The sequence below is a fragment of the Chelonoidis abingdonii genome, chromosome 3 (genome assembly GCF_003597395.2).
Source record: "Chelonoidis abingdonii isolate Lonesome George chromosome 3, CheloAbing_2.0, whole genome shotgun sequence".
NCBI classification, from domain to species: Eukaryota; Metazoa; Chordata; order Testudines; family Testudinidae; genus Chelonoidis; species Chelonoidis abingdonii.
The window spans coordinates 197,888,101-197,904,768 of record NC_133771.1 but is presented as its reverse complement, the minus strand read 5'-3'; the positions used below and the strand labels follow the sequence as shown (position 1 = coordinate 197,904,768).

Genomic DNA, 16,668 nt, shown 5'->3' with positions numbered 1-16,668 from the left:
TTAGATAGTGGGAAGAGAGGAGTAGGAAGAGCTGAGCTGGTTCAGGGAGTGCCATAATTTAGTGCTATATCAGCAAATTACCTCCCACCTCTTGAGCAGTGAGGAAGCAGGGAAGGAATTGTGCCTCAGAGTGGTGTCTAATTAGTATAGTGTAATTAAGAAAGAGAATCAACATTTAGTAACCAAATGGATATATTACTTCAGCTTTGGTGCCAAAATGAGGGTCTTTTGTCACTCATTATCACAAGTGAGAGAGAGATGTTTTATGCTTTTGTCTTTTGTGACTTTTCAAAGCAAAAAGCTTTTTAATGTAGCAATGACTTTATTCCACCTCTTACCCCTTTAGTTACTCATTATTCAATGTGGCTCTTGGTGAGTTGGGCCCACTGCTGTTCTTTGGTGAAATCCAGCCTGGCAGATAGTGATAATTTACAAGATTGGCTAAAGAAACTTACCCTTCTTATTCCAGAGGTAAGATAATGGAGAAATCATTGCATATTAGTTAATAATTAATATGGACCAAATCCAGCCCTAGTGTCATCTGATGTTACTCCATCAGAATTCAGAGAAGTGTATTGCCTACTAATGCCATTATTTAAAACAGACTGTTTAACCTTTCTTTCTTTAGACAAAATATAGCAAGTGCCAGTTGCAACATGTACAGCTAAAGGTGTGCAACTAATCAGTTCCCTTTATAAACTCCTGCTCTTCTTCAAGTGCTTGCAAATGTCCATTCCAATGTACGTTTGTGCGCACCCTGGTGCAGCTGCCGGAATTTTTTCCCTTTGTGGTATCTATTGGGTTGGCTCCAGCACCTTGTGGTGTCACATGCTCATAGTGTCGTTATAAAGGGCCCTGCCTACCCTGCTCCCCTTCAGTTCCTTTTTGCCACCCATGATGATTGCTGGAACTCCTCATTGTTTGACAATCCTTCTCTTAGTGTTTTTTTTCTGACTGTCAAGGTTTTTCCCCCCACTTTGAACTTTAGCGTCCAAAAAGTGGGGACCTGCAAGGACCCTTCTAAGCTTAATTCCTAGCTTAGATCTCATAACGCTGCCACCAGCCAAAAATATAGTGTTTGGCACACTTCCTGTTCCCCCAAAACCTTCCCTGGGGAACCCAAGACCCAAACCCCTTGGGTCTTAAAACAAGGAGATATAAACCACCCCCCTCCTTCCCCTTCCCAGACTCCCCCCCCCCCAGGTTGCCTGAGAGGCTACACTGATCCAAATCCTTGGATCTTAAAGAGGAATTAACCTTCCTCCCAAATCCCTGGTGAGTTTCAACCCAATCCCCTTGGGTCTTAAACACGAAAAAAATCAACCGGTTATTAACAAGACAGCTTTTAATCTAAAGACAAACAAATAAAAAGAATAGGCTAGTGATGCGAACAGGCAAGACTCCAGACCCCTAAAACAGGAAAGGCCCGGCAGGGCCTCTCTTATTGTTCATTCCTTGTTTAAATGTCAGTTTGCTGGAAAGTTTAACCTCTGTGCGAACCTTTGAATCTCAGAGGCAGGCGGTTGGGGAGGAAAGTCCCGTCACGCTATGGTGTCTAAGCATGACTCTGACTACGCACGTAAGCATTTAAACCATTATTTTTAATCGAAGTGATTTCGCGTGCTCCGTTCGGGGGCCGCTCCCGCCCCGCTTCCCCCCCCCGTGCCTGCGCCACTGGATCCAAAACTCCTGGATCTTAAAGAGGAATCTTCCCTCCACCCATCCTGGTGAAGTCAGACCAATCCCTTGGGTTTAAACAGAAAAAATCAATCAGGTTCTTAAAAGAAAGCTTTGAATTAAAGAAATAAAGAGAGAAAGAAAGAAAGTAAAATTATCTTTGTAAAAGCAGAATGGTAAATGCTTACGGCGTATTCAGATCATGTAGACCAGTAGCGACTTCCCCCAACCGCCTAGCCTGAGATTAAAGTTACAGCCAAACCGAGGTAAAATCCTTCCAGTCAAAATACACATTTACAAGTTAAGAAAACAAACATAAGACTAATCCGCCTTTCCTGGCTATACTTACTATTTTGAAACATGAGAGACTGATTCAGAAAGATTGGAGAAAACCTGGGTGTACGTCTGGTCCCTCTTAGCCCCAAGAGCGAACAACCCCCAAAACAAAAAACACAAAGACTTACCTCCACCGAGATTTGAAAGTATCTTGTCCCCCGATTGGTCCTCTGGTCAGGTGTCAGCCAGGTTTACTGAGCTTCTTAACCCGTTACAGGTAAAAGAGACATTAACTCTTAACTATCTGTTTATGACACTGACAATTTTAGTGTTAATAGTTCTTGTAGTTTTAGTCGTACGTTTGTAGGTTTTAGATAGTTTGGATGCCTCTGCACTTTATAAAAGATACTTCTATAGAAATATACTCTGCCTAAGTTGTTTAATAGTATTTGGAGAACTGTTATGTATATACATATACTAGACAAAAGTGAAAAAGGAAATTGCATATGCAGTGTTATTTTAACAATTTGATTTTATTTGAAATTTTTTTTCTTGAAGACTGCAGTTCGCCATGAGTCCTGTAATGGTCTGTACAAATTATCCCTCTGTGGTTTGGATGGGGGAGACTCAATTAATCGATCCTTTCTGCTTCTGGCTGCATCAACATTATTAAAATTTCTTCCTGATGCTCAGGCATTGAAACCTATTCGGGTAAGAATTTAACTAGTCATTCCAGCTTTATGTTAAATATGAATTGAAACTGCTTTCCATCATTCTTATTTAAGTCAGAAATAATAAGTCCTATAGCAGTTAATAGATGTATCATCTTGTTTTATCACAGTTTAAGTTAAGCAAGTTTTTCATCAGTCATATTTGTGAATAAAAAGGCATTTCTTTTCACAGATAGAGGACTATGAAGAGGAACCAGTGTTACGATCTGGTTGTAAGGAATATTTTTGGTTGCTATGCAAACTGATTGATAACATACATGTAAAAGATGCCAGTCAGGTAGGTACAGTTAATTTACATTCATTAAAATGGGTCTTTGGTTTTTTTTGCTTTTGTGAGATTGATTATTATGAGTATTTTAAATTCAAACCGATCATTGTAACTCCAAATACAGTAGTAGAATATTATGTGATAACTTGCATTTGATGAAATTTTTACTCCTTAATTAAACTCAAAATTGTGCTATTTTAAATAAATGTATAACATTACAGCCAGCTATAGATATTTATTTAAAGTAATGTATAATGTAGAGCAGCTACGATATATTTCCATCAAATAACTTTGTCTAGTGTTTCTTACATAAATAAAAAGACAAAACCCCAAACTCCCTCATGAATACTGACATTTATACAGCAAGACCAATTTGTGAACATAGAGATCTTTTAGGAGAACTTGCATACTCACAGAGAGCATCTTAGTTAGCTGGGTTGCTATTTTGCCGAGGCTTTTTGCAGGTCACACATGCAGGGAACTCCTTTCTCCCTTTCAACACCTGACTAAGTGAGAACAAGCAATCTGAAAACTTCCCTTAAAACTGGTCTTTTCTAATCTATGATCCTTTGCGCATAATTTTTACATAATATAGCTTATATTGTCATTTCTGGGGATTGAAAAAATAGATATCACTATAAAAATATAGTAATGTTAGCACATGCGCATTTATTGAAAAATGGCATTTAGATGGCTGGACGTTTTTCTCTGTACAGTAAGGTTACTGAAACTGCAAATTCTTCAAATAGTGTCCTTGTGGGTGCCCTGCTTCGGGTATGTGTGTGCCCTGCACCTCTGGTTGTAGGTTTTGTGTATCAGTGCCTGTTTGGCCTGCACATGCACTGTATATGTACTTGTGCCCAATATTGAGGCTATATAGGACTATGCAAGTGAACTGTCCTCGGTTCCTTCTCAGCCAGAGATGGAGTTTAGGGTGTGCCTGTTTTCTCTTTATAATAGTAGATACTATTAGTTATTTAGTAGTTGTAGAATATTAAAACCTTATAGTTGTTGGAACTGTTGTTCCTGTTTTTCTTTTTCATAAAAAAAAAGTAAAATAAATATACACACACTCTCATACTTTTCTTTTTCCCCCTATTGTGAGGAGTCCAGAAGGCTTTTTTCTTCTATCTGAGATGCCGGGCTCTCCAGATTTTAAAAGGTGCATCTCCTGTTGAAAGGCTATTCCTGTCGGTGACAGACATTCAGTGTATATGTTGCTTGGGAGACTGTCATATCCTCAGGAAGTGCAAGATTTGCACTTCTTTCAGGGAAATTAAGTATAGATTTTTAATGATGGAGGAAGCCTTAAGACTGGCTTCGGACCCAGTACAGAGAACCCCCCTGTACAAGGGTCTTCTATTTCTGTTAGTGCTCTGTCTACATCAAGAGCATGATCTCCAAGATCTTTCAAGAGGATGGCAGCGTCGAGACACGGTCTCTGGCCCTCTGCACGAGTGAGGTACCAATAAATGCTCCAGCAATACAGAGAGCTTCCCACTCAAAGACAATGGAGTGGGATAAGAGGAGCAGAATGCAGAGTTCCTCCTCAAAGAGGGTTAGGTCACCGGAGACCTCAGGCCACAAGAGGAGTTCTAGTGAGGCTCTGAATTCTCAGGTACTGTGAAGCGCTCTAAGTCTTCATCTAAGTCCCATATCTCAGTAGTAAAGGGCACAGAGTCAAAGACCAATACTGCTATGAAGAGTGCAGCCTCCTTGGAATCCACAGTTCCCTTGGTACTGACATCAGCGCCTCTGACAATGGCATTGGGAACAACATTGTTGGCTGTACCAAGCTCTGTTGTGGCCTGGTACCTGAGGAGTTCCAGTACAATAAAGACCTCATGGTACCAAATGAGACTTCCTTGCAACCTCCAGATTCATTTTGGTACCTAGATCTGCTGGGTCACTGACTGCTTATGACTTTTACTATTCAGGAAGAGGGGTTGTCATCTCCCGTACAATATGTGGAGAAGCATTCTGACTCAGAACTTTCGATTCTTCTAGTAGTGTACCTCTGGGTTCTTCACTATAAGTGTATCTGCGCCCCACGCCTCTAATCGGAGATTTTAGGTAGCAGTGTCCATTCGGCCCACACATGTCCTCTCCCTCAAGATGCTGCATCAAGGCTATCTAGCTCTGCGCAGACAAACCACCCAAAGTTCCTTCTTGACAACTTTTGGCCTCAAACTGAATGAGCAGTTGTTTCTTCATTCTTTGCGTCAGTACCATAAGTAGTTGTTCATAGTTCCTTTATTTCCCTTAATAGTTAGAGTTTCCATTTAGCCCATTGGAATAACAAAAAGAAAGAAAAGAACCTTTATTTCCTGCTTCCCACCCTTTTCAGGAGGGACCTCCCCTCTTTGGTGGTGTTAGTAGTTAAGACTTTTAATGTCTTTTTAAAAAAAATAAAAAAGGGGGAAAAGAATGATCGGAGATTTGTGTTAGCAGTGCCTGGTTGGGCCACGCACACACCGTAGCCGTCTCGCGCCGCTCTGAGCAGTTACATAGCAGTGCGCAGCCAACCATCCCCCAGTTCCTTCTCTACCGCCTTTGGCTTGAGTCAGAGTAATCAGCAGTTCCCTCTGTTAGCTCAGATAAGATTTATAGTAGTTAGTTTATAGTGATAGGTTAGCTTAGTTGTAGTTAGTTTCCATATCTGTTGACTTACTTTAATTTCTTACATTTTAAAAAAAACTTTTTCTTTTATCTTCCCTATCTACCCCTGCCTCTCCGTCAGTCGTACAACCTTTACCTCAACTGGGTATACCCCTGATTTTTTCTCTAAGAGACCACTCCTTCAGTCATGCCCAGCTCACCTGGTTTTAAATGCTGCCTGACTTGCAGACTATCCATACTGGTCTCTGACAGCCAGGCTCAATGTGTCCACTGCCTTGGCAAGATACACATTACTCAGAAGTGTCCACACTGCAAAAAACTGACAGCTAGGGTAAGAAAAGCCAGGGATATCTAACTGAAGCACCTCATGATGGAGAAATCCCTCAGACCAGCCTCTGACTCTTGAGTCCAGGTCACCCTCTGGCCAGCAGTCGCCAGTGGCAGCCTCTGAAAGGGGCTCCACTTCAACATCGGCTGCCAACGAACCTACTCCTAGAAAGGCTACCAAAAAGCAGTTGCAGACATCTCCACACCGAGAATTGCCTAAACGAAAGTGATTTCCAACGGAAAAATCTGCTCCGGTAGCGATGACACCAAGAGCGTCGCACAGTGAGGCACTGTGAACGTCCAGCACCAAGTGTTCCCTAAGAACTAAAGACTCTGCGTGGGCACACTCTAAAGGAGATTCACATAACAAAGAGAAACCTTCCAGTTCGATGCTCACAGAGCCAGAGAAGATCTCAGCACCGAGCAGTCCAGTGGCACCACCTGCTGTAGCTGTGCCACACAGCTCAGTCCTCGGCACTGGCTGCTTCAGTTCATGCTCCTGGGCTGTCCACAGTGCCATCCCAGGCACCAAGCCTCATGTTACCACAGTAGTTCATGACATGTCCGGACCTGGTAGTGGCTTCAACACCTGAATCTCCTCTACTTGGCACCGAGGGTACCCCATCCAGATCGGTACCTGCCCAGCTGACTACTCCCTGCAGATCAGCCGCCCCATCTCCAGTGACAAGGAAGAAGAGGATGATGCAGTAATATATACTCCTCATCATTCCTCCCCAAAGCCAGGACCATCTTGTCAACAAACACCTGCAGATATACGAGGATGATATGGTCATCCACAGGCACCACCCTCATATCATTCCCAACTAACTGGTCGTACTGGGATCCATGGGCAATGTCTAGGGCCCAAAACTGCAATCCAGCTAGCCTGCCTAGCTCCAGAACAGCCCGGTCCCCTTCACCTGCTGTCCGGCACCCTCTGAAACACAAGAAGATGATGCTGAGGAACTTGAGCACACAGCCAAACAGGACACTTCGCCACCTACTCACATCTCATCTTGGTCACTAGACGAAACCGTAATGCCATCACTCCCTACTACGGGGGAATATATCAGATCCTTTCAGGACCTCTTCAAAAGGGTTGCTGAATCCCTAGACATTTCGTTGGCACAGCTACCAGAAACCCAACATAAGCTCACTGACATACTCCAGGCATCCCATCAGCAAAGATAGCCCTGCTAATAAATGATGCTATTATGGAGCCTATGAAAATCATCTGGCAGACTCCAACTACTTCACCACCCTTGTGTAAGACATCTGACAAAAAGTATTGTGTGTCAGCAAGAGGAGCTGAATTTTTATTCACACACCGTGCACCAAACTCCCTAGTGGGGGAGGTGGTCACTCAAAGGAGGAAACAACACCAGTCCTGAATGACCATATATGATAAGAATTAAAAAAGCCTGAATCTTTTCAGAGGGAAGGCCTATTCCTCAGCTATGCTTCAGTTCCACATAGCTAACTATGCGGCCCTGCTGGCTAAATATACACACAATCTGTTCTCCAAAATGTTAACTTTATTGAAAATGTGCCACATGACAGAAAAACCAGTACAAAGCAAACATTTCTGAAGGGTCTCTCATCACCAGGACAGCCCTCCAGGGTTCCCTTGACACTGCAGACAAGGCAGCTCAATCAATCAGTTGTCATGTGCTGTGAATCCTGGCTCCATCTCTCCGGATTCCCAAGGAAGGTCCAGGCCATGGTTGAGGACTTACCCTTTGAAGGACAGAAATTATTTGCAGACAAAACCGATGTCAACAGAACCAAGATCAGCCTTTGATGTCTCAACCATCAGCCTCCAGACAGTAATTTTGAAGGTCTGGTTGAGGGCATGAGAACTCCACAGTCTCTGATTCCAGAACCAGAAATGGTCCCCTGCCCATTCAGAGACAGTCTGAAACACCATCACGACAGACAAATGGATTTTAGAGATTATCCAGAAGGGCTACTCCATCCCTTTTATTTCTATCCCACCTACCTACTCCCCTTCCCCATCCCTCTTCAAGGACCCTTCTCATGAGCACCTGTTACAACAGGAAATAAACCACCCTGTACAATTATGTGGTGTGGAACCCGTACCATCACAACACAGGGGAAAGGGTTTTTATTCCCATTACTTGCTAACTCAGAAATTTACGAAAACTCAACTAATTCATGAGAACACAATGTTCACCGTACGGAAGCAGCATTTCCAGTATAGAGTACTACCCTTTGGCCTTTCCATGGCCCCAAGAGTTTTTTCCAAGCTTCTCGCTGCAATTGCAGCTCACCTCCACAGACAAGGAGTGATGATATTTCTATACTTAGACGACTGCCTAATAAGGGCAACAACACAGTGAAAAGGAATACATGCCACACAGAGCACAATAAGCCTGTTCACAGACGTAGGACTGCAAATAAATGTACAAAAGTCCACACTGGTTCCTGTCCAAAAGTTGGAACTCATAAGAGCCTACCTCGATTGTCTCACAGCAACAGCAATGTTACCCCAATAGTGCTTCCTCACTTTGGTCAGCCTAATTTCAACGGTGATGGACAGCCCACAAACATCCGCCAGAACATGTTTACAACTCCTGGGGCATATGTCGGCGACAACTTTTGTTGTACAACATGCTAGGCTCCACCTGAGATGCTTGCAGGCCAGACTTCAAACAGCATATATACTGCACAGACATTCTCTCAACCGACGCCTCACAATGCCATGCAGTGTAAAAAATTTGCTAACATGGTGGACACAACCACAAAACATCTTCTCGGGAGTTCTTTTCCAACAAAAAGCTCCAACCGTGACAATCACAATAGATGCTTCCCTAGTAGGTTGGGGGGAGGCACATCTACGCAACAATACCATCTAAGACCACTGGTCCCCAGCGGAGTCCAACCTGCACATAGACTTACTGGCGCTAAGGGCAGTCTGAAATGCATGCAAGTACTTTCTTCCTTTAATCAAGAATGTCATCAAGATCCTCACGGACAATATAGCATGCATGTTCTATATGAATTACCAAGAGGGAGCAGTACAGTCATACTCCCTGCATACAGAGACAATATGCCTTTGGAATTAGTGCTATCCACAAGCTTCATCAGAGTTCACTTGGCTGCCATGATCATCATCCACGATAAGATGGACAGAGTCACTGTATTTGCTCACTTGAAGATTAAATGATTCCTTAAAGGCATAGAAAACACTTATTGCACACTAAGAAACCCTACTCCCATCTGGGACCTCAATCTTGTTCTACGCCATCTCATGGAAAAACTGTTTGAATTCCTTGCAACTTGCTCTTTGTTGCACTTATCAGTGAAGGTGGCTTTCCTCATTGCCATCATGTCCGCAAGACGGGTGGGAGAATTAGGTGCCCGAATGGCACATCCACCTTATACAACATTCTTTAAGGATAAAGTAATCCTACAGCCACATTCTAAATTCATACCCAAGGTCGCCTCCCCTTTTCATTTAAATCAACCCATCTGCTTACCTATATTTTTCCCAAAGCCATGTGCTGATGCGAGGGAAAAATATAGGTAAGCAGATGGGTTGATTTAAATGAAAAGGGGAGGCCATATGCCACGCTTCGCATAGCATTAGCTTTCTATATAGAAAGAACAAAAACAATCAGAAAATCACCTAGACTATTCTTTTCCATAACAGAACACTCGAGGGGCCAAAGCATCTCAAAACAGAGACTATCCATTTGGGCTACCAAAACAACAATCTGCAACCTCCACCGGGAGTTTGCACACACTCAACCAGAGTGTCAGCAAGATCTGTGGCCCTTCTCCATGATGTACCTATCACTGACATTTGTAGAGCATCAGCCCATACTTTCACTAAACATATGCTTTAGAACAACAAACAGCAGCAGCAGCTGCTCAGTTTGGACTTAGTGTTTTCCACCGTCCATAGACCAACACCAAAGCCCCTCCCCTCCACTGAGGGGCACTGCTCAACAGTAACCTAAAGTGGAGCACCCACAGGGACACTCCTCGAAGAAGAAGAAGAAGAAGAAGAAGAAGAGCTTACTCATCTTGTGCATTAACTGAGGTTTTTTGAGGTGGTTATCCCTGTGAGTGCTCCACTACGCACTCTTCTTCCCTCTACTTTGGAGTTTCATGTTGATTCTCTGAGATAGAGAAGGAACTGGGGGATGGTTGGCTGCACGCTGTTATATAGCCACTCGGAATGGCACAAGATGAGTATGGCGTGTGTGTGGCCCAACCGGGCACTGCTACCACAAATCTCTGATTACAAGCACATGACGCCAAGACACCTAAAGTGGAGGACCCACAGGGACAACCACCTTAAGAACCTCAGTTACTGCACAAGATGAATAGCCTTCTCATCTTTACAAAGAGGGTGGTGGATGAGCTGCAAATTCCCCTACAGGAGGTGGCAGATACTCATCACAAGCTGGTGGATGGCCTACATACTTCCTCCTCATCCAGAATCGCTCTCCCCATTAACAAGGCGATTCTAGATCCAGCCAAAGTCATCTGACAGTCACCGCCCTCCATTGCACTGGTGTGCAACAGAGCTGACCAGAAATATTACATCTATACCAACACCCTCAACTCAACTCGATTGTAATAGACATGGTTAATACATGGGGCAAACAACATCATATTAAGTCAACCCATACGATTGAAATTGGAAAAGACTGTCTCTCTTTGATAGGAAGGCATTTTACTCAGTGACATTACTGTTCAGGGTCACAAATTATCAAGCTGGCATGGCCAAATATGATTTTATTAATTATGGGAAACACAGGGCATTGTTTCTACATTTACCAGAGATGCAAAAAGAGCAGTTTCAGGCCATTGTCAGGAAGGTCAGTTAGTGACCAGAACTGCGCTACAGACAGCATTGGACACAGCAGCCTGTTTGGTCTCCATCGCTGTGGTAATGAGTCAGGGTTCCTGGTTATACCTTTCAGGGTTGCCAAAAGAGATGCAATACAACAGTTGAGGATCTCCTGTTCATAGGGCCCAAGCTCTTTGCTGATAAAACCCTGATGCCTCTCTCTGCACCCTAAAGGATTCCCGTGCCACATTGCGCTCCCTGGGAATCTAAACTGTGGAACAATAGAGAAGCAATATGGCTCTCAGCTGCAACACAGATCACTTCCCAATACCCACCATCACAACGCTATTATGAACTGCAGCAAAAGAGGCCCAGGATATAAAAGCTGAAGCTGTCAGCACCAAAAGCCATGAACTCTCAGACTGCTTCTTCTAAGCACTTTTGACAGGTTGGTTGAGGACCCGAACAACCATGTCCTTCAACATCCACTACCATCTACTCTCCTGCCCTTCGGAAATTGCCTGACTTTCTTTTACAGCAGTTGGGAGAATATAACCTCTAACAGATGAGTTTTGGAGATTATTTTCGAGGGCTACACCATTCAGTTCACATCCCTCCTCCATTCTTCCTTCCCTATCCCTCTTCAGGGACCCTTCTCATGAGAACCTGCTTAGATAATCTGTTATGACTACAGGCAATAGAACCGGTCTTACACCTATCCATGAAGACAGCATTTTTGATTGCCATCACCTCAGCTAGATGCATAGGAGAAATATCAGCCCTGATGGCACATCCACCATTCATGGTCTTGTTCAAAGACTTACTTATTACAAAGTAATACTGAGATTGCACCTCATCTTTCTCTCTAAAGTGGCCTCTGCCTTTCATTTGAATCAATAAACCCATCTTCCAGTTTTTTTCCTGAACACACATTGTAACTACAGGGAGGCGATTTTGCACATGAGATGTTAGACATTTTACTTGGACAGGACTGAGGACTTCAGAAAGTCTCCTAAGCTCTTCCTCTCCTTAGTGGAAAGATCTAAATACTCCTAAATATCAGCTCCAAGATTATCCAAATGGGTCTCCGGTTGCATTCGTCACTCTTATCAAGGGTGCAACCTGTCCCTTTCATCTGGAATCTGTATGCACTACACATGGTCAATCTCTACCTTGGTCACATTCCTTAAAGATGTCCCTATCTTGGAAATTTGCAGAGCGGTGACTTGGACTTCTCTGCCCATACATTCACGGAACATTATATGATCACTGGACCTTCAGCCTCCAATGGCATCTTCAGCTCCACTGTGCTCTCTGCAATAACAGACTCCACTATGAAGCTCCAGCTTCCCAATGGGGGATACTGCTGTGAAGTCTCCTACAGTGAAACACTTATAGAGACACTACTTGAAAAAGAGGAAGTTACTCAACTTGTACAATAACGATGGTTCTTCGAGATGTGTCCCTATTGGTATTCCACAATCCATCCTCCTCCTCTCTACTTCAGAGTTCTCAAGATGGGACTCTGCAGTAGAGAAGGAAATGGGGGTGATTCACCCTCATTTAGTGCTAGGTAATCTCAAGGCACACCACAAGGGAGAGAGAGCAAGCGCATATGTGGGCCGAATGACACTGCTATCTAAAATTTCTGATTAGAGGCACAGGGGGCCTACACTGGAGCAAGACTTCCTCTTCAGGTCTGTTCACTTTACTCCAGGAGACATTATTCCCCTCTGCAGATGTAAAAAGGCAGGGTATCAGACCTCTGCCTGTTAACACTTGGGATGACCAGTGATCTATACCTTGCGCCATGCCTTATGATTAAGGCTAAGATTTTGTCATGGATATTTTTAGTAAAAGTCACCGAAAGGTCACAGGCAAAAAAGAAATATTAACAGAAGCTGTGACCTGTCAGTGACTTTCAATAAAAATATCAGGGACAAAATGAGTCTCAGTGGATCCCCATACGCCTGAAGTGAGGCAGCTGCGCAGGGTCGCAGAGCCGCCTGCGGCTGTCCATGGGGGCTGTGAGCTGTGGGGTAACCTGGCTCCTGTGTCAGCCAGGAGCTGCGGGGTACCCTCACTGCCTATAGCTCAGGGGGCCTGCAGTGGCGGGGCTCTCAGGGGTTCTCCCACCGTCCACAGGGGCTGGAAGCTGTGGGGTACCCCTGCTGCCCACAGCTCCAGAAGCCCGCTAGGACCGGGAGCTTAGAGGTTCCCCTTGCCACTGCCACCTGGGATCTTGGGGATTCCTCTATCCTGCCGCCCCCAGCGGCTGGGCTCTGAGGGGTTACCCCAGTGGCCTGGATCTCGGGGGTTCCCACACTGCTGCAAACGAACTCAAGGGTTCTCCGCCATCCACGGGAGCCGGGGGCTGTGGGGTACTCCACTGCCTGCACTGGCCGGGAGATGTGGGGGCCACTAGAGGAGGCAGGGATACCCTGCAGCTCCCGGCACCTGCTGGTGGTGGGGGACCTTGCAGCACCTGACCGCTGAAGTCATGGAGGTCACTGGAAGTCATGAATTCCATGACTTCCACGGCCTTGGTGACTAAATTGTAGCCTTACTTATAATCCTCCTCATTGGCCTTATGGGGATCCCTAGGCAATGTACTGCCAGCAATTTAGAGGGGCCCTGATTCAGTCTTATAAGGAACATGGAAGACCTCATTCTCTGGTACTGTCCATCTCTCTCTCCACTCTGAATCAGCAGAGGACACCTTTGAGGAGCAAGAGGCAAGGACAGAAAAGGAAGTGACCCCATTTACAAACGTTGCTTCCTCATCATCTTACGTGGTAGTAATGCCACCGCTGCCATCTTTAGCTGAAGACTTTTGGCAATTCAAGGACCTAATGAAGCGTGTCACTCAATAGAGTTTCTTGGCTGTATGGAAGCAAGTATGGGAGGTATGACATCAGACACATGGGTATTGGAGGCCATTACATTGGGCTATACTATCTAGTTTACCTGCATCTTGCCCTTCCACCTCTCTTCCCTGTCCTTCTTCTGGGACCCCTCTCACAATCAATTGCTGAGACAGGAGATGATAGTGCTTCTAAGTCTAGGGACCATAGAACCAATTCCAGCTCAACACAGAGGCAAAGAGTTCTATTCAAAATATTTTCTGGTACTGAAGAAAAATGGGTGTTGGAGGCCTTTACTAGATTTCAGACAACTGAACAAGTATGTCAGACATCTGAAAATCAGGACATTGCCCAACTATACCAAAAGAAGGGCAGGAAACACTTGATATGGTTTTAATCAGGCTGCAACTTTATTATTAGATGTCCGGGACTACCCGACAGATAAAAGTGTACCAGGTAGATATCTCAATTTTCATTCAGTATCTACCCTTCTGCCAGCTTTCTTCCTTTTCCATCCAGGTCCTGCAGCCAAGCCATTGCTGGGTTACCACTCACCCCTACCCCCGAACAAGGGTTAAGATGAACTATAAGAAGAGGGGATTGGCTCTCTGCCTTAACAGTCATAGAAGCTCCCCCGCCCCTTTCACTCCTTTAACAAGCATCTCCTTTTTAAGTCCTCTACTGAGTCATTTATCCAGTCCGTGTATATTTTCCCTATGGAGTACCTGCACTGGACATTTGCCCCAGACTTACATAGTGAGTTGCAACATCATAGTCTAACTCCCCTCTCTACTCACCATAACAGAACCCTCCTTGAACCCGTTGTGGGGAAGGCAAAAATCCCCCTCCCATTCCACCTAAGTCAAATCTGGTAGTGAGGAAAAAATTCCATCCCATCCCCCCAATAAAGGAGCAGCTAGCGTGAAGCCCACAGCAGGTCCTGACTAAACCTTGTATTTTTCCCACCTCAAGGGAAAGGAGGGTGGGTGCAACTCTGCCTGGTCTGGGAAAAGGGGCTTCTTTCCTGTTTTGAATTTCCCAGCCCTTTCAGTCACTGGAGATGAGTCAGCATTGCCACACTGACCCTCTCCCCCTTTTGCAGCAGCTTCTGAGCCTCGCACCCCCACTCCTGGCCATAAAGCGCTATTTCCTCTCCCCCCAGCAAGCTGGACAACTGCTCCCCCTTCCCCTCTCTGCTTAATGGTGCAATGCAGTCAATGTCCCTGGTAGCTATAATTTCCTCCCTAGAGTCCAGGGACCGGTTTGCATCTCTCAACCTCAAACATACCTACTTCCCCATAGCAATTCATCCATTTCACATTTGATCACAATCACTACGAGTGCTGGGTCCTACCATTCAGCCTTCCTTCCGCCCAACGGGTTTTTCCTCAAGAATCATGGTGTTCATAGCTGCCCACCACCAACGTCTTGGAAAAAAATGTTTTCCTACATTGATGAGTGGCTCCTCAAATGCTGATGATATCAGGAAGTACAGTCAGCAGTTCAACAACAACTTCTCATTTCCACAGTTTCAGCCTACAAATAAATGTGAAATCAACCTTGACCCCTATCCTTTTTATAGGAGCATTTTTTGATTCGGTGATGGGCAGGACTTATCTCCCTTCTGACAGGTTCCTTACTTTGAAACCTTATCCAAAGAACTCAGCTCAGTCCACAAGTTCCAGTAAGGACATATCTGCAACTACTGGTGCTTATGGCAGTTTGTGTTTTTTGTAACACAAAACTCCAGGTTACATCTTTGCTGTCTCCAGGGTGGGGCTCAGGACAGTTTGTGTACCCAACAAACACAGTCTGAACAAGGAAGTGCCTGTCCCCAGCTGGATCCTTCAGCCACTCATCTGGTGGAAGAATCTTTCCTAAAGGTTTGTGCAGAAATCTCATTCATGCAGAATCCCCCTATGGTCACGATAACATTGTACATTTCCCTCTTGGGATGGAGAGCACGTGGATCCTCACACGGCCCAAGGCAAATGGTCACAACAAGAACAATGCTTGCACATCAGTCTGCTAGAGTTAAGAGTGATCAGAAAAGCTTGGTGCTACACTGTTCCCCTAATCAAAAATAAGTCACTCAAGATCATAATAGGCAATGTAGCTTGTGTGTGTTTTATCAATCATCAGAGAGGAGCGTGTTCACCCTTATTCTGCACCAAAGTGATAAAGCTTTGGAATTGGTGCATAGCCATCCAGATAGTCATTTCAGCTTCTTACCTTCCGATATACAAAACATCTTGGCAGATAACCTCAGCAGACATTTTTTCCCTACATTATAAATGGGAGTTGGACTTTCGAGCCCTCAACAAAATATTCCTAGCATGGAGATTTCCAGAGGTTCATCTTTTTGCCACTGGAGCCAACATGAAGTTCCGGAAATTCTGCAGAGGAGAACTTTCAGAGGAGGACTCAATTCCCAGTCTCTAGGAGATTCCATTCTTATTACATGGACAAGGGAGTTTTTTTTGCATATCTATCACTCCATTGTTTTTAAAGGATCTCAACAAGATCAAGCAGGACCAAGCCAGTGTAACTTTGATTGCACCAAGTTAGCCAAGGCAAGTTTGGTTTCCATACCTCATGACACTCACTTCTTGCCATCTCTGATGGCTCCCAATCAATTCTCAACTGTTGTCTTGGGATCCGTTTCATATGCTTCACCCTGACCTGACTGTTCTGCAGTTCCAAGCCTGGTCCCTCAGTGGTTCTCAGGACAGGAGGAGTCATGTTCACTAGAAATACAAAATGTGCTTTTAAATAGCAGGAAGGAGTCTACAAGATGCATGTAACCGCCAAAAATGGAGGTTACACACAAAGATTTTCTAAATGGATCTCTGGGTGCGTTATTGCCTCCTGTGGTTTCACTGATAGCCTTCCCTACTAATAACTGCACATTCTACTAGATCACAGTCTGTCTGTAGCCCTACTCGAGGATGTTGCAGTTGCTGAAATGTCCAAAGTTGCAACGTGGATCTCAGTGTATTTTTTTTCTCCAGCCATTATGCATTGGTTCATGCTGCTAGATCAGATGCTGCAGTAGGCATCACAGTTCTTTCTTCAGTGCTGGAC

General features: G+C 44.6%; 1 protein-coding gene across 5 annotated transcripts in view; it reads left to right on the top strand.

Moving 5' to 3' along the window:
• Positions 1-16,668, top strand: part of USP34 (ubiquitin specific peptidase 34) — a 299,367-nt gene that overhangs the window by 179,694 nt on the left and 103,005 nt on the right. For all 5 annotated transcript variants that reach the window (XM_075064435.1, XM_075064436.1, XM_075064434.1 and 2 more), the window contains 3 exons: positions 347-471; positions 2,512-2,664; positions 2,857-2,961. In XM_075064435.1, the coding sequence (XP_074920536.1) occupies positions 347-471; positions 2,512-2,664; positions 2,857-2,961 (383 nt within the window). The remainder of the gene's footprint in view (positions 1-346; positions 472-2,511; positions 2,665-2,856; positions 2,962-16,668) is intronic.